The sequence below is a fragment of the Sinohyriopsis cumingii genome, chromosome 3 (assembly GCF_028554795.1).
Source record: "Sinohyriopsis cumingii isolate HCF-2022 chromosome 3, ASM2855479v2, whole genome shotgun sequence".
NCBI lineage: Eukaryota > Metazoa > Mollusca > Bivalvia > Unionida > Unionidae > Sinohyriopsis > Sinohyriopsis cumingii.
In genome coordinates this window covers 56,831,665-56,851,357 of record NC_142963.1, presented here as the reverse complement: position 1 = coordinate 56,851,357, position 19,693 = coordinate 56,831,665, and the positions used below count along the sequence as shown (strand labels likewise).

Below are 19,693 nucleotides of genomic sequence, written 5' to 3'. Positions count from 1 at the left end.
TAATGGCCAAAATCAAAGACTCAAAGATTCTCTTGCTGAGAAGATGACAGAGTAATGGCCAAAATGAAAGACTCAAAGAGTCTATCACTGATAAGATGAAAAACAAGAAAAGATCAAACAGAGTAAGCAATTTAATGAATGATTGCACAAACAGTAATTCTTCTTTTCAGGAAATGAATTATAATTATACCTCTAATTGTTTTGAAGCAAGTTACTCTCATAATGTGATTATCTGGATGTACATCAAAATAAATATGCTAAAATAATGAGAAATATTTTTTACAAAGAATTGATTCTACTCACTAAAAATAGAAAACAAAAACTGGTCATAAGCACAATGAAAGATCCTTTGAAGCACACATTAATGGAGAATATGCAAAAAATTGTTATTTGTTCCCAACATAATTTCACACATTCAAGCACAGAATACAAGAATTACTTATTAATTTATCATTTCAAAAGCCAACAATGACTTATTTCAAAGGCAAAGTATCTATGCTAGTTGCAAATGCAAGCTCTATTCTGCAGTGGAAGAAAGACTGGGTTCATGCTTTTGTTCCATGCTCCCCATGCAGTGGGAGAATGACAGGTTTTATGCTGTTGTATTGGGGGATAGATTGGGTCCATGCTGTTCACAGTTTGGGCTGTGTAGTGCACAAGCAAATAATGAAAGGAACAAAATGCCCAGGCTTTGGTTTTACTTAACATCTCACATTTTTTTCTTTAAAGTGATTTTTTTTCTTCAATATCTTCATTTCAGGTTGGTTTGTCATTACCAGTTTTCCAGTTAACATAAAGCAGTCATTAAGGTTTTAAATACAGTCATAATATCCTACACGTCTTTTTTTTCAAAACTAGTCTTGTTTATCAATGAGGAAAAATTGAGGATTTCCTCTAATTTAATGAACTCAACTCATTTTTCCTGACTAAAACACTACTTGTACAGTTTTATAACTAAATAGTTACCTATTTTACTTCTCTTGTATTTATTATATCTACCTCTCATAAAATGCCAGCTTTGTCAGATTTATTACAATGCAAATCTCAGTAGGATTAAATATTTTTAGAAATTTAATAAAAATGGAGGTTGTTTCGCAGTTAGAACCAAATGGTTATTCCATGTGTGGTTTTGCACCTTTGCAATCACAACATTTTATCCCAAGCTACAGGATGAGGAAGGTCACTTGCCTACCCATCCATGGTTGGTGGTTTCCTCTTGGTACTCCAGTTGTCTCCTTCTCAACCAGAGCCCCAGATGGCGGAGTGGTCCATGGCATTTGTGTTTACAGATCACTGACACCTGACACCTGCCTGTGTGGGTTTGCATCTTGGCTTGGCCAATGTGGGTATACGAGAAAGGTTGCCAGTAGCTTCTCAAGAGTTGGTGGTTCATTCCATGTTTTTACCACGTTCTTTCTCCTCCAAATATACTGGCCACAGTAAATAGCTTATCATGTGCTAAAATAGCATTAAACCTACAAAACCAAAGGAAATGCCATCTCGGTGACTAATTCATGCCAAGATCTGAGTCATTTTGTGTATTGCTGAAATTATCAGAAACTGTTGTGAAAGAAAGTAAAATACATTTAAAAAACCTAATTCTTTGTATGACATGAATTATGAACTGATTTATCTTTAAAAAAGAACAAAGAAAAAAATGAAAAACAAATAGACTTTACAGATTTCAATGCATTTAACAAACATGAGACTAATGACATTAGTCAGCAATGTTATTAAAAGGCAGTAGTAAAATTTCTCACTGTCTCATTCAACCAGTTGACCTAGTTGAATAAGTCTGGTAAATGGTGTACAATCAGTGTCTGAAAATATCACATAACTAAAGCCTGACAAACATCACTCTCAACCATTTCTCAACAAACAACAGATTCCCAACATGAATTTAAAATAAATATGAAATAAAAAAGAAAAACTGAATGACAGATTGATATGACAATGTTCAACAGAAACAAATTTGTCAGTATTAGCATTACAGTCTACTTCCGCACCACTGAGCAAAATCTAGAGATTTGTGATTCATGAAAATTCTTTAATAAAGACTGACCAGGCTTGATCTCATTTTCCTCAAAGAAACACTACAGACTGGTTAAGAGACATTAACCCTAACAACACTAACATTTATTTAGTCTCAATTGATCATTCCAAAACTCTTTTATCAAGACAACCATCATCAGGCTTGGAAAACAAAATCCTTGAGCTTGAGATTTCGTTTCAACCAATCATAAATTGCCTTACTATTGAAAAGGTTGCTTCTGACTGGCTGATAGTGGAAATTTAATCTCAAGCTCAAGTTTTAAGATCTACAGGCCAGAACATATTACAGAATATGACAAACGGTACACAGAATCTCAGTACCTTGCCTGTGATTAGCATTCAAATGATGTACCTGTCTCCTCACACAGGTGAGACAGGAATCCTATTACGACTAATGTCAACAAACATATATGACTTACACACAGGATCAATATATTGTTAAAGATATCTGGCCATATCCTAACATTTTTCTTTTTACGTCAGATTTGCATTACATGATCAATAGTTATACTTGCACATAAAGAATAAAAAATTATCAAGTGTAAAGAAGAAATAATTTAACTGCTTGAAATAGAAAAATACAATACTGTTACTTCCCCTTAGTTGTTGTTGTTGTAGGGCTTAATGCCATTTTTCAGCACAAGATAGGCTATACATGGCGGCCAGTATAAATGGAGGAAGAACCCTGGAAAAAAACACCGACCCACAAGAAGCTACTGGCAAGCTTTCTCACATACCCAATTTGGCTGAATGCAAGACTCGAACCCATGCAGACAGAGGTGAGATGGCAGTGATCCGTAACAGTGAACGTTTTAGAACACTCGGATACTCAGGGCCCTTCCCCCTCCATCGAGGATGCTAACCAGAAATGACAAACATTTATCCCCACAAGACAAAGTACATGATTCTTGTTGTAAAAAAATAAAACAATATAAACTATGGATAGGGAACATTTAGATTAAACTATTGAAAACTAATTTACTGTTCAGGTTTATATCGATATGCATGCATGACACTCAAAATTGTGTCACTCTCAAAACTGTTCCATTGTTTCAATTTATTTTCAAACTTCCCATTAATACAGGTAAAAAGAAATCAAGGCTGGCTTCCCTATGTCGGCTGACTTTATTTTTAAAAAAGCGCCACACCCAAAGGAACCAAAGTTGGCTTTCTTATGTTGGCCAACTTCATAAAAATAAATCAGCACACTTAAAAGAATCCAAAGCCAGTTTCTGGAGTTGACTTGCTTTGTAATAAAATAACCTTTGTATATGATATCCTGTTGGTAAGTTTAAGCAATGAGTTTATTGCTTGCTGCCAGTTGTGTTTATTCATCACCTGCTCTTCTATTTGTTTGCCAAATGTAATCATAATTGATATAAACGTTCATTGATGTGTATGGGGTAAACAGTATACACTGCAATAATTTGCTTTAATAATACCTTTGTAACCCATGCAAGCAAAAAGATTATCATTTGCACTCACAGCGAATGTATTTTCAAATAATGAATTTTATTTGCGAGATACTGTCATATAGTTAACCTTGATACAATGCAATCTTGGTCATTTTGCACCTGATAACATATCATGCATGAATGGCAGGTGCCTTCAAGCAATCATGATATTCCGTTTCATTTGCAATTTTGTTATCCGATATAAGCAATACACACTACTGTAAGGATGCATACACCAGCCAGCATCTGCTACATATACAGAGTTTGTGAATATATTTGTTTTCTTTAATAGATTTCGCATAATGAAAAAGAAGGAATAAATGATAACAATGCAAGGTAAGTTTCTTTTATTTTATTTTCAGATAAGTGTTTTGTTTATCTATTTTATTTACTGTGCAGTGGGGGGGGGCACAAATTCAACACAAAATTATTTGGTTTCTTAAGTCTTGGGACATATACCTCAAAGGAAAAAAAAGTTTCACTAAGTTCTGAGACAAGAAAAAAATAATTATTTTATCATGTCCCGATATATATATATATATGAGTGATTCTACAGACTTGTACACCTATAAATGATAGACACCCCAGAGCAATACCTTGTATTAACTTTTTTAAATCATTTTGAGTTCATATTGGTTATAATAATGCTAAATAAAGACTTTGATCAAAGTCTACACTCTGCCCATTAAAAAAAGTATTATGATTATTTTAAACAATAATATTTTACATCTGCAGTAACATTACTGTACTGTAATCCTTGATTTGATATATTTTACTTACGCTCCTTCTATCTCTCTTCTCATATGCACCATAGAGGTTTCTACAGGATTCAGGAGTATTTACCCCATTCAATTGCACAGCTTCAATCCACTTTTTTGGTGTGGTAAACAGGGTCTTTCAGGGAAAGAAAGAACCCATTTGTCCCATAATCACTCTTTTGGTTACATCAATATGCAACACAGTGCACCATATCTGCTGTACAAAAGCATGATTGTAAGATATATCACATAGACATTTATGTCGGGAAATTAAACACTTAAATGGCTAGGTTGAAAATAAGGGATAAATGTATGTCATATCTGTTTTTGGCATGCTCAAACTACTGATTGTTTACAGAGATTGCTGAATAATTTTTTCATTTACAAAAGCTGATTTTTAGGTCGAATTAAACATTTTTATGGTGTGCATAAATAACAAATGCATTTTTTTTAATGACTATAATAATATCACACGTTTGTACAATAAAGGTGACCAGTCACCTTTAGCACTGCCCCCTGAAAAATGTCATGCATGTCTCATCATTCATCAATCTTCATATCATTATCAATTGTCAACACCTTTTAATAACACAAAAACCATGTCCTGCAACAAACAGGTTTGGCATGACTTAGGTGTTTTATGGCATAGCAGTACAAGTGGGTTATTTCATGACAAGGTCAAAATGGAACAGTGTCTTGCCTAGGAAGCACTATGGTAGCTGACCCAGATTTATGAAACTTGCATCATTCTGGTCACAAGTCCAGCATGCTGACCATTCAGCCAGCAAGGCTCCTGCCTCCATTTGTTCCTTTTCCCAATATACAAAGGAGACCACTGTGTTTATTCTACAATCCTAAGACCACAGGGGGTACAAACAAATTTGATGATCAATGTTTAATATTAATTTTGAAATAATAACTCTGCATACATTTTCTCTCTCTGTACCAACATGTATTTGAATGCAACCTCTGTTAACCAGCCAGATTTTATAAAAATATTGTGGCAGTTTATGAGTAATAATTTCTGAAGAGAAGTTTTCTAAATAAAAAGTAAGGGAGGAATGGTGATCAATTTGCTCATTTAAATATGCACACTTGTATGTACATGTACACATGCACAAGCATTCATCCATCCACCACTAATAACATGTGGAAATGAATCTATAGTCAACACAAGGAATGGTGAGCAATTAGCATACAAAAATATACCACCACCCACCTGACCTGCATTTCATCCCTACACTTAGTGAATCTAAAGTAAAAAAAAGGATACCACTTTCTCAAAATAGCTCATGTACAATGATTGGTCAACATGTCTTGATGATGTCTAAATTTCACAGCAATCAAGCAAAGACTGCAACCACATAACTGTAATGAAATAGCATCCAGCTATAAGAAGAAAATGGGAATAAGTCTTAAAAAATTAACCAAACAGAAAGATTTGTCAACTGCAAGGCTTTGTCAGCTTCCAAAGATGGCCATAATATGTAAAAATTTAATGGTGATCCACTTACAATGTCTTCAAATGATGACCAAACTATGCCAAAAAACTGCAGGACTAGTTAGTTCAAAAGGTTCTGTCATACACTGCATTTAGCTTCAAGTCAACAATGACAATAACTCTAACATAAATTGTGGCAGCAAGGTGATTTGTTTATGTGCACTTCTTCAGATGATTACCTTACCAGTTACTAAGTTTATTGGTAATCCATTGAAAACAAAATTTTGCCATACACTACACTAACCTGCAACTCCCAATGGACAATAGCTCTTATAAAACATTCAGTGATTTGCTGAAATGAGAATAAATCCATAATATTTCAAAGTTTCATGGCAATTAATCAAACACTGAGTAACTGGTTGCATTTACAAGATTGTATGACATGTTAGGATGGACAGACAAGAGTGGAAATGGGTATAATTAAAGAAAGAGAAATCAACAATGATTCAGCAAAATGACTGAATGCATAACAATACCACCAAGTGGCAGTATGGTTATTACCCAGACCAGTAAACAGCTGTCAAAATGACTGTAAAGCTCACATAGTGGACTAGTGGCAGGACTATGGAACCCAATGTTTTTGCCTGTTAACAATTTTATGATGACCTGACTCTTGTGACAACATAGAAACTATAGCCATACTGTAATACAGTGTACACATTTCAGTTAAAAACTGTGATTTTTACAATAACACTTTAACAGAGGACCTTAATATTGTTGACAACAACATTATTGCCACCATACAAGTAATACCCCCATCACAACATTCATAGGCAAATCAAATTCTTGGAGTATATGACAGGCTACAATGAAGGAAAGTGATCAATACTGAAGGTCATACATTACCATGAAGGTCATATATTACCATGAAGGTCATACATTACCATGCAGGTCATATATTACCATGATGGTCATACATTACCATATAGCCTACAGGTCTTGATTTTTCCATATTACACAAATGTATTACAAATCTAAGATGCATAAACAATGGTAAATTTGTCAATATACCATTTCAGTGTAAGAAACGGAAAGCAAACAAAACAATTTGGATGTTACAGTAGAACCTTTATTTTGCCACCATTGAAAAAAATGTCTGGCTTATCAAGACTGCATGTATGTCAAACCAATGCCCAGATCTGGTAATGTATCCATACTCCTATCTATCCCAATATCGGAGTTCCATGTTATACAATACTATGACAGCTGCATGTACTTCACTCTGGAAGCTGTACCACGTAACTTAAGCTGGTTCTTCACATCATCTATAATGCCTGCCATTTTTTCCACTTTGGGATTCAGAAAGACACCAAGCCATTCCTCCACTGTGTTGGTATAGTAAATCTGGGACAAAGATTGCTGCAACTTGACCTGAAGCTGCCTGAGATTTCCATGGAGTCTGGAAACAATCAAATGGTTCTTAAATAACTGCACTTAAGTCTTAACTTTTACTGTATAGAAAATGAGTGACATTCTTATTACTTCCAAATTCAGTCATTTATTTCTGTCCCCATCCTACTATGGTGAGATAATGTATTTTACAATAATGAAATGTGACTATGACCTTTAATACAAAACTTTACAGATACTGTCCAAACATGGAAAGTGATCAAGATTCATTGCCTTGTCTTAAAGGGCATTTAGTAGAAAAAAGCTGAAAATGGGTTAAAAAGTAATCAGCAGCCTCAAGATAAAACCCTGACTATGATACACAAGATGTCATGAAAATGAGCATCGTAAATGGTTTATCCCTGTACCTCAAACAGCTTTAATAATTCAAGGCAGAAACAATGTGACCTTGACCTTCAGGAACTTAAAATACCTATCAATGACATTGATTTTAAAGAAAGGACTCCCACTGTGATACTTGGCAAACCTTCTGATAATGATGTTCAAGTGTACCAGGTTTCATTCCTTAATCTCAGATAGCTTTAAAGTAAAACTGAAAAGTGTGATGGTTGGATATGCAGATACAAGGTCCCCTTCTTTTCATGAAAAGTGTAAACAATAAGTCTTTCAAAAAAGAAACCTTACAAAAGCTACTGAGTGCATTTTTGGACCCCATCACACAATTTTCAGTTTTGCTTTAAGATTTAATTCTGCTACATTCCTCCTTGACTCAGACAGATGTATTGTAAACATTTAGTGCACCATATTAGTACACAAGATAAACCAATTAGTATAACTGACAGAATCTATAAAAAAAATCTTATTAAAAAAGAACAAAACTGGCAAATAAAAAAATTAGTATGCATAAATTAAAAAATCTCCTTTGATGAATGCAAATAAAACAAACCTCATTTAAATACCAAGAATACTTACTTTAAAGCTTGTGCAAGAATTGTCTCAAGATGTGTAGGATTGGTGAAATTTCTCTTCACATAGTAATCATTCAACCAAGTCAAACGACTGAAAAATATTTTTGAAAATCAAAATGTGAGTTTAATATGTCTCAGAGACTCAAATTTATCAGATAAACTTCAAATTAATTAATTCTGTTTGAAATTGTGCTCCAGAAAAACAAAGAAATCCAATCCATATTTTTAAAGTAATCAATCAAGTTTATGATTTTTTTAAAAAGCTGAGGACAGACAAAATGTAGGGTCTGAATAACCAATTCTACTGCATTACACCTTTTGACAATTTTGTTAACATGAGATGTTCATTCAAGCAATAATATACTGCCATTTATTTTCTGTTGTGCCTTGCAGTAGTGAAATCTGTAAAATGGACAGAAAGTCACAGGACAAAAAGTGGGGCCCCGAGTGGCCAAGTGGTCTAAAGCGCTCTCCGTTATGGATCACTGCCATCTCACCTCTGTCTATGTGGGTTCGAGTCTTGGATTCAGCCAATGTTGGTATGTGAGAAAGCTTGCCAGTAGCTTCTTGTGGGTTGGTGGTTCTTTCCGGGGTTTTCCTGGGTTCTTCCTCCACCATTAATACTGGTCGCCATGTATAGCCTATCGTGTGCTGAAAAATGGCGTTAAACCCTACAACAACAACAGGACAAAAAGTTACAATTCTGAATTATTAATGTTGGACATGTAAGACACAAAGTTACAGGCCATAAAGTCACATTCTATACTTATTACCATTAATGACTACAGTACATTGAAGGTTTCACAGGTAAAGGGAAATTGTTTAGCAACTTAAGTCTTAAGGAAAAATTGTTAAAAAAAGGAATGACATTGAGACCATTGAGGCTTCTGTTTCACTGGAAAAGTGTAGTCTTTATAAGAATATACAAATTAAATTTTGGTTTCCATCTCTAACTACTTTTTAAGTTCATATGTAAATAAAATGAAACCCTGCTTTGTGTTAACTGCCTTTAGTTTCCATGGTTTCAAATATTGGCATATGAGAAGAAAAAAAGTACAAGATATGTTTCACTGGAAAAGTTTTAAAAATCCAAGGTTTTTGACAAAGAAAATCACCCCAAAAATGGAAATTGTCACAAGCAACAAGGGTGATTCTAAACTGTTTTGACCAAGCAATAGTAGAAGTGCAAACTTTGGTCCAGCAGTGGGTGTAATCATCTTAAGTCCAAAGACTTGCAATATGTACCATATTCCAATTCCAGGTCATCCCCATAATCACAACTCAACTGCAAAACTAGAAAAAACATATCACAATACTGGAGAGAAAGCTCTGTCAAGTCATGATGCATTGGGTCTGAGTTTTGCAGAATGTGTATCAGCTGTAATAACTGTATTTTGGGCATGAAGGCTATTCAGCTTCTTTGTGGTGTTGCTATGAAAAATCAACTCACAAGAAATACAGCAATGGAACAAGAATTATCCGACTATGCCATTATTAACCATTTAAAGTAAATTATTAATGAACTTCAGCATTTGTTGTGACAGTTACAACAATTTAATTATTTGCTATGGACTATGTATATTCTAATTTTGTTATTGTTGCAAACTGTTATAAAATATCTGTAAAATATTTTTTTAAATCATATAGTTAATACTTTGTTTATTATGCTAATATCTCAATGAAGAAGTTGCAATTAAGTCTTTATATAAAAATCTGCAACATTATAAAATTCAAAGTGTGACCTTATGTCCTGTAACTTTTTTATCCTACATTTCTTTCATAATGGTAAAAATACAAATTAGGACTTTTTGTCTTATGACTTTCTGTCCTACAGAAAAGTTTGCTCAGTCATCTGGCATACTCAACCATGCTTCAGATAATGCAGGCCTTTACAGTTTCTTATCACAATTTATAAATCAATTAATTTACAAATCTACTAACACAAACAACAGGTCAGCAATGCCTGCTCAATTAATGGTCATAAACACATGAGACAAGTTTATCACACAGATTGTCCAGAGCAGATTTACACCCACCGAGATTTATTATTACTTTTTTGTTGTTGGGACAGTAATGCAAACAACAGCTCCACATACACAACACAATGTAAAGTTGCATACATACTGAGTCTACTGCTGTGGACCACTGTCTGGAACAGACCCATTAATTTGTAGGGATGGATGGATTAGCTATTAGACTCAAACTTACAACCTGTTTTTCATGTGTAGTAGTGCAGAGTCATTGGTAATTATACAAACAGTTCAATTAATTTTGAAGTTATATTTTTTACCTCTGTTGTTTGAGACTGACCACTTTAGGCTGTGCCCAATGACCTCCCTTGGGACCTCAAAACACACTGTTTCTCAGCTACTACCTCCCAACACTGTCTGGTATGTTGGCAGGTATGCAGCATGTCAATATATATTTAGACACACCATATCAAACTTGTATAAATCTCTATTCATTTTCAATTTGATTCAACTGGGAAAGTTAAAAATATTTTGAAATATAGAAAAGGCGGTTATCAGATATGATTTTGGTCTTCCATAAAAAAGCTAAAAAAATTGTAAGCGGGTCTAGGGTTCCTCCCCCAATGAGGTATTGAGAGGCAGTGCCCCTGCTCTGGGAGGCCAAAGGCTACTGGGCAAAAACGCATTTTATGCTCATAAAAAACTGCTCCTGGTGCAACTGACGATCATAAAATAAACCAAAATAATCATCTAAAAAACTAATAAACTTACCAAAAAGTTTCAACTTGACTAAAAAAATTTCACAATATTTATAGTCACATGAATTTGTTCTCCAATACTATTGATGCTGAAGTTATTTCATGTGCATGTCAGTGTTCACATCGTAATTAAATCAAAATAATTTCTCAATTTCTGCAGCAAATATATTATACTTCTCTTTTCATAACAAACCTGTAAAATAAACACATATGTACATCAACTATATACAAATAATCCCATACATTCACTTGTCTTTTTCTCCAATGGACACAACCTGTTGATATGCCAGTCAAGCTCTTTTTGCAGCTTTGGCAAAGATTTCTTTAGCCTTCCTTTTTGTCACTAATGACTTTTTGGCTCAATGTGCAACGGTTTCTTTTCTGTCTCAATGACAGCCTTTTTCCTTTCAAGCTGGTGCTTGTATTGGCGACATGCAGTGCACATAATCTGATGGAGGCCTACATCTGTTTTCTCATGCAAGAAATCTTTCTTCTTAAAGTAATTGCCTCTGAGCTTCAATTTTTCTGTATGCAGCTTCTTTAGTAGGTGCTGTTCGAAACTCTTTCACTGCAATTACCATAATTCAGATCTTTATTGCAGAGGTCACAAAATGCCAGTCCTCTAGCGTTCAGTTTTCTTGCAAACTGTCAAACTAAATTTCCATCAACATTTCGCTCCAGCCATTCCCATTTCCATACATTTTTTAAACCTTTATCTAAACTTTTCATGTCATGGTCTCTCTCAACAACTCAGGATGCCATGTTTTGCAACCATGTTCTTCTTTCCATTGTCATCAGTTTCCATTATATGAATATTCATTGGATGAATTTAAACCTTTGACCAATCAGAATACCCTTAACAAGAGTTGTGTGCTAACTAATATATGAAACGAACAATTTACAAAGATCGTTGCAGAATGGGATTGGACAGACCATTTTTTTAAAAACCAGATTGAAGATGATATAAAAAATGGACTATATCAAGAAAAATCAGATTCAAGTCAGAAGAAAAGTGGAATTCCACTTTAAAACAGAGAATAATCATGTCTGGGTTATGTAATAGATTAAAAAATGCATAAATGATTTGTTCTGAGTTGGTAAAAGAATCATAAAAAAATCTTACCTGTGTAATGCCAAATTTTAAACAAATATTAATATACCTTTCTGCAGTGGAAACAAAATGGTGTGACAAAGTTGCCTTTCTGTGTATGCACACAATGAAATTATAGCCGATGTACCTCTCTGCACATAAACATGAAAAAGAATCTGTAGGCATATCCTGGTATGAACTTTAGCTATATACTAACAATAATGCCAAATTTCAGCTGAATACAGCACCATAAAATGGCTATAACTTGTCGTTTAAAATCAAAGCAAAAATGATGATCAACATTTCATCCAGTTCTATTCAGTGCTTAATATGTTGTAACATGAATGTGAATGCCGTTACTTTCAAGGACAAAAGAAAAAGTCTGAAATGTAAAGAAAAAGTTACCCTTCACTATGCAGAAAATCTTCATAGGCCACATCCAGATGAAGCAATTCAAACATTCCCTCATATATGCTACTTCCTGGGAAATTGCACTTTGGGATTTCATGACTTAAACAAAAAGAGCAAGCACTGATAAATATTCTGTGTAATTATGACATGCTATTACAGAAGTAATCTTACTAACCTATTATGGGATGCATTCAACAAGACAAATGTTAGACACTGTTAGGGGGGATGGCATTCAAATTCAAGTGCAGTTTGTTCTGTTTATAAATTTCCACTGTGTCACAGAACAATAGTGGTCACAGTGTGTGAAGAAGTATAATTTAATAATGGTGAATAAAAGGCAAATTATATTTAGAAAAGATAATTTTCCAATTTATCTTGCATTGTTTTGTTTGGGTAGGGCTGGGTGGGGTGGATTAACATCTTGGTCATCTTACCCTTGAAGGCCTCAATAAAATTATAGTATATATTTGCTTATAGGTAAATAATTTTCCCCAAAAATTATAATCATGCAGCAAGGAGTCATCCTTCATGCTAGAAATAATTAAAATACCACTGCAAAGAGGCAGCATTCAGGATACTGGAAGTAGAAATAACTATCCCAAGGTTTCTTTAATACATAAACCTGTTAGTCAAAATAAGAAAATTCCAGAAGCTGGTGTTCCCTGCTTTTTGTTGGCCTCAACAATATCATCCTGCCAATAAACTTTTTGGTTGAAATCTAATAATAATTATGGGAGTAAACTGTGATAACAGGAGTTAATTCTGCAAAAACAAAGGGGTGTGTCTGTCAATCACAATTACAACTTTACTAACTATTGCAGAATAATGACAATAAAATTTATCTAAGCAAGAAAATCAAGCTACATACCAAAATTTAGTTGAAATAAAAATCATAATCAAGGGATTTAAGAATAGAAAGTGGGAGAATCTGACAATTAGGGACTATAACTAAAAAAGAGGATGCACCTCAAATCTGACAGGGTTCAGTGCAGGGAGATGAACAAGACCCTTCCCGACTATTGCTGCTGGTGTTTCTTACTGGAGCAGTAGAAAACCACCGACAAGCTTGTGATTTCCTGCACAGCTTTGTAACATGGCCCAGCAACTCTTATTTGAATGAGAAAAAAAAAACATTTTTCAGACATGCAGATGCAAATACTGAACTAACCATTGGATTGCTGGCACCAGAATATACATGTCACAGTTCCAGGGACAAACGAGCAGCAACATTTTATGCTAAACAATACTGTTGAGGTGAATATAGCTGATTCCTAGTGTGCTGTCTATTCTGCAAAGAGCACAGACTGGTATTTTGGTGATACAATTACTGCAAACAGCCCCATACATTTACCACCAAATGCAAAATTCAGATTGTCAAGGACTATCTCCAATTGTCCAACCTTGCATATTTGGCCATGTCGAGCATGGAGTACCTGTCTCAAGTTAAGTGGGTACCTACTGAGTAGGAAATCTGCATGGTCACCCAGAAGTCGGTCACATATAAGCAGCAGAACAAGGGTCATGGTCAAAGTGTGATCTATGCTGGCCTTTTCAAGGTCGATGAGTTGCTTTGCCTTAGGCAGCAGCAAAATAACAACTGTGCCACCTGCAAAATCAAAATACTCTGTGTCCATGATAGAAAAGACACACAGCAGATCAGTGTAGACAACCTGGGCAATGCCCACAGACTCTCAAATAGTAATGTGAGGTTGATCTGTTTGGAGTGCAAATGCAGAAGAGAGGCTGTGCCGCTTTGTTCTGAGGACAAGCAAGTGGTTTTGACCTCAGTGTTGTATATGCAAACTGAGGACCTGGCCAGGTGGTACCTAAGTGTCAGGAGGCACAAAATGCCTCTGTTCCTACACAAATGTGCACCTAGGTGCAAAGTAGATAATACAGTACAACCTAACCAGTCTAAGCAACCTTCATAGACTACACAGGGTCTGTGGCATGGTTTTGCTTGCATTCCAGCTGTCTTGATGCGTATAGGTGCTGTACCAAAGTATGCGAGGTCAGGCATTTTTTTTCTAAACAGGCTGTCACCACTGACTGTTGCAGGCATAGACCATACTGCCATTTTATGGTATCAATAGGTTTCTTGCCACCATAACAGCTGGTAATCACCAAGACACTCGGCACTGTAGCATAGTCCCAAATCTGCAGCACATTACGTCTACTTTGGGATAAGGTGAAGCAAGGACCCAAGTAAAGGATCAATAAACACCTTTGATTAATTTACTATTGGAACAGGGATAAAAATGATGTTAATCCACCCCTGCCTGGAAAACTGAAATGAGACAGCTTTACCAGAAATATAAAATATTACTTTGCAATAGAAATTCAAAGTTACTACATTATTATCAAACAATTTCTGAAAAAATGTTTATTATACGCAGTTCAAAATATCAACCAATTATACATGTGACTAGTATGTTGACTGACTTACCACTGAAATGGATTAAGAGGCAGTATGGTATGGAATTGCAACTGCTTGGTCACATCCATGTGAATATCAGCTGTGAAAGTTCCTGTAGACAGAACAGGTTTGATAATTATGTGTACAAAGATGAAGTCAAGGATAATCAATTTTGGAATGCTGGAATATTCAACTTTTTCCCAAATGTATATTTGTACAGAGGTAAAATTTGAAGCAATTTAAAGTCACTAAAATATTTATAGTTTGTTTGCATTTTCTGGCACTACTATTAGCTGATCATTAATCTCTGAAGGTGATTACTAAGAAGTATGGGAAAAAGTTACCTGTCATTAATTGCCAATAAAATAATATCTGAGTGTGCTTTTATAAGTATCATCAAATTTATGCTGGCTGAACTTACTATATTGTTTTCAGTGTGACAAAATTACTGAGATGATACAGACTTTTGCAAAAGAAAGCCTGCATGGCTGATTATAACTTGTTGTAATGGCTCGTGGTTTCCCAACATTTTATATTTTTTTACACTGCATCATCATTTTCTTCCACAGTACCATATTTGCAATAATTCAAACTGTTTAAGCATTTCGGCTGTCTAACAAAAAGCAGAAGTCACAGCCATGTCATTTATTTTCTATCTCTTCCAAAGTTCAAAGCTCTATCACATGCCTAGGTAAAAAGGGGCCATATTGATGACATCTTAATGTAATGCTGTCACATGCCTAGGTAAAAAGGGGCAATATTGATGACATCTTAATGTAATGCTGTCACATGCCTATGTAAAAAGGGGCCATATTGATGACATCTTAATGTAATGCTGTCACATGCCTAGGTAAAAAGGGGGGGGCCATATTGATGAGATCTTAATGTAATGCTGTCACATGCCTAGGTAAAAAGGGGCCATATTGATGACATCTTAATGTAATGCTGTCACATGCCTAGGTAAAAACAGGCCACTGATGACATCTTAATGTAATGCTGTCACATGCCTAGGTAAAAACAGGCCATACTGATGACATCGTAATGTAATGCTGTCACATGCCTAAGTAAAAAGGGGCCATACTGATGACATCTTAATGTAATGCTGTCACATGCCTAGGTAAAAAGGGCCATATTGATGGCATCTTAATGTAATGCTGTCACATGCCTAGGTAAAAACAGGCCACTGATGACATCTTAATGTAATGCTGTCACATGCCTAGGTAAAAACAGGCCATACTGATAACATCTTAATGTAATGCTGTCACATGCCTAGGTAAAAAGGGGCCATACTGATGACATCTTAATGTAATGCTGTCACATGCCTAGGTAAAAACAGGCCATACTGATGACATCTTAATGTAATGCTGTCACATGCCTAGGTAAAAACAGGCCACTGATGACATCTTAATGTAATGCTGTCACATGCCTAGGTAAAAACAGGCCATACTGATAACATCTTAATGTAATGCTGTCACATGCCTAGGTAAAAAGGGCCATATTGATGACATCTTAATGTAATGCTGTCACATGCCTAGGTAAAAACAGGCCACTGATGACATCTTAATGTAATGCTGTCACATGCCTAGGTAAAAACAGGCCATACTGATAACATCTTAATGTAATGCTGTCACATGCCTAGGTAAAAAGGGGCCATACTGATGACATCTTAATGTAATGCTGTCACATGCCTAGGTAAAAACAGGCCATACTGATGACATCTTAATGTAATGCTGTCACATGCCTAGGTAAAAACAGGCCACTGATGACATCTTAATGTAATGCTGTCACATGCCTAGGTAAAAACAGGCCATACTGATAACATCTTAATGTAATGCTGTCACATGCCTAGGTAAAAAGGGGCCATATTGATGACATCTTAATGTAATGCTGTCACATGCCTAGGTAAAATGGGGCCATACTGATGACATCTTAATGTAATGCTGTCACATGCCTAGGTAAAAACAGGCCATACTGATGACATCTTAATGTAATGCTGTCACATGCCTAGGTAAAAAGGGGCCATATTGATGACATCTTAATGTAATGCTGTCACATGCCTAGGTAAAAACAGGCCATACTGATGACATCTTAATGTAATGCTGTCATAAGATCTTTAGCCTTCACATCAGAAGTTTTTGACTCACATCAGTGACAGGAATGTTCTGATTGATCATGCAATCAAGCTGCAAAGTACGAGTTGATTTTACAATTGTAGACTACCTTAATAAGGCAAGGCAATTTTAAAAGTAATTAAATTAGCTGGAAAAAGGTGGGTTCTGGATTGGTCTGGTTGTCGTTTTACAGCACAGCAATGCAAGTACATTATTTAGTGCGGAGCAATTGAAGCAAAGTGCCCCAACCAAAGACAAACCATGGCACATGACATGGACTGACCTGATGTTAGTATTCGACACATTATTTCAGTCTCAAGTCTGGCATACTAACAACAGAACAATTGCAGTTTCTCTTGAAGAAACTGTATTTTATATTGATACAGTAAGTACCCTAGTAAGCAGTGTAGACCCAAAGGTTATACAGCATAATATACCAACAGTTCAGTGTGTATTCTGTTTGAAATCATACTTAGGAGAATAGCATAAACCTTGAACTGCATATAAAATTATGCACTAGCAGATCTGACTTTTAATCTTACTTGACCAAATACAATACTTTGTGACATTACATTATTATGTAATTATAACTATTAGTAAAATGCTAACCAAAAAGCATAAAAGCTCAACAAGTCAACAGTAGAATGTACAGCAAATTCTAAATTATCCTTATAAAGTGACAATTTGGAACTTGAATAAACTTGTTCAGGTAGTATGATGGCATGAATAAAAAGATCAGGTCAAATTGACATTTTGTGCAGATGATCCAAAACAAATGGATAACAACAACTCACATTATTTACGATGACCTGTATTTCAACAGAGTAAAATCATAACTTCTAAAAGAAAGGTTCTGTGCCAAAAAGATTTACCTGCCAAACAAAATAACATATGCAAAAGGGTGTAAAGTCTGGGGAGATAATAAGATATAAATATAATGACAGAGAGAGAGAGACAGAGACAGAAAGAGACAGAGAGACAGACAGACAGAGAGACAAAGAGAGATGACCAATGTAAAATGAAAACTGACTGATATTATACCTCTGTTAAGCACTGCTAAACAGACTGCTAATGAAGGAATAGCATGGGGCAACAGCTCACACAGGACAGCATAGTGGTCATATCTGATATGAACAAATTTATAATCAAGAATTAAATGCAGAGTAATTACATCTGAATACAACAATTACAATAAATCTGCAGCATAAAACCATGCTAATGAACTTCCCAAAGCATGCAAATCCTTACCACAAAGGACATAATGACATTCTTTGTAGTTAAAAACTTAATGTATGGGTGAAAACAAGCATGTACAATCTATCCAGCTCATTACAGAAATGTAAAATTACCCTAGTATCAAGCTCATTATGGAAACATACAAGTACAATCTACCCTAGTATCTAGCTCATTATGGAAACATACAAATACAATCTACCCTACTATCTAGCTCATTATGGAAACATACAAATACAATCTACCCTAGTATCTAGCTCATTATGGAAACATACAAATACAATCTGCCCAAGTATCTAGCTCTTTATGGAAATATACAAGTACAATCTACCCAAGTATCTAGCTCATTATGGAAACATACAAATACAATTTACCCAAGTATCTAGCTCACAATGGAAACATACAAGTACAATCTACCCAGGTATCCAACTCATTACAGAAATGTAAAAATAAAATCTACCCAAGTATCAAGCTCATTATGGAAACATACAAGTACAATCTACCCTAGTATCTAGCTCTTTATGGAAACATACAAGTACAATCTACCCAAGTATCTAGCTCATTATGGAAACATACAAATACAATCTACCCTAGTATCTAGCTCATTACAGAAAATACAAGTACAATCTACCCTAATATCTAGCTCATTATGGAAACATACAAGTACAATCTACCCTAGTATCTAGCTCATTATGGAAACATACAAGTACAGTCTACCCAGGTATCCAACTCATTACAGAAACGTAAAAATAAAATCTACCCAAGTATCAAGCTCATTATGGAAACATACAAGTACAATCTACCCTAGTATCTAGCTCATTATGGAAACATACAAGTACAATCTACCCTAGTATCTAGCTCATTATGGAAACATACAAGTACAATCTACCCAGGTATCTAGCTCATTACAGAAAATACAAGTACAATCTACCCTAGTATCTAGCTCATTATGGAAACATACAAGTACAATCTAACCTAGTATCTAGCTCTTTATGGAAACATACAAGTACAATCTACCTAAGTATCTAGCTCATTACAGAAAATACAAGTACAATCTACCCAGGTATCCAGCTCTCTATGGAAACATACAAATACAATCTACCCAGGTCTCCAGTCATTATAGAAAATACAAGTACAATCTACCCAGGTATCCAGTTCTGTATGGAAACATACAAGCACAATCTACCCTAGTATCTTGCTCATTATGGAAACAACATACAAGTACAATCTACCCTAGTATCTAGCTCTTTATGGAAATATACAAGTACAATCTACCCAAGTATCTAGCTCATTATGGAAACATACAAATACAATCTACCCTAGTATCTAGCTCATTATGGAAACATACAAGTACAATCTACCCTAGTATCTAGCTCTTTATGGAAACATACAAGTACAATCTACCCATATATCTATCTCATTACAGAAAATACAAGTACAATCTACCCAGGTATCCAGCTCTCTATGGAAACATACAAATACAATCTACCCTAGTATCTAGCTCTTTATGGAAACATACAAGTACAATCTACCCCAGTATCTAGCTCATTACAGAAAATACAAGTACAATCTACCCTAGTATCTAGCTCATTATGGAAACATACAAGTACAATCTACCCTA

The 19,693-nt window shown here is 35.1% G+C and overlaps 1 protein-coding gene across 4 annotated transcripts in view; it reads right to left on the bottom strand.

Moving 5' to 3' along the window:
• Positions 1-113: 113 nt before the first annotated feature.
• LOC149802900 (hexosaminidase D-like) overlaps positions 114-19,693 on the bottom strand; it is an 88,176-nt gene continuing 68,596 nt past the window's right edge. For all 4 annotated transcript variants that reach the window (XM_089952394.1, XM_089952396.1, XM_089952395.1 and 1 more), the window contains 5 exons: positions 17,881-17,963; positions 14,759-14,840; positions 12,307-12,411; positions 8,088-8,174; positions 114-7,164 (listed from right to left, as the gene is read on the bottom strand). In XM_089952394.1, coding sequence (XP_089808520.1) covers positions 6,963-7,164; positions 8,088-8,174; positions 12,307-12,411; positions 14,759-14,840; positions 17,881-17,963 — 559 coding nt within the window. In that variant the 3' untranslated portion in view covers positions 114-6,962. The remainder of the gene's footprint in view (positions 7,165-8,087; positions 8,175-12,306; positions 12,412-14,758; positions 14,841-17,880; positions 17,964-19,693) is intronic.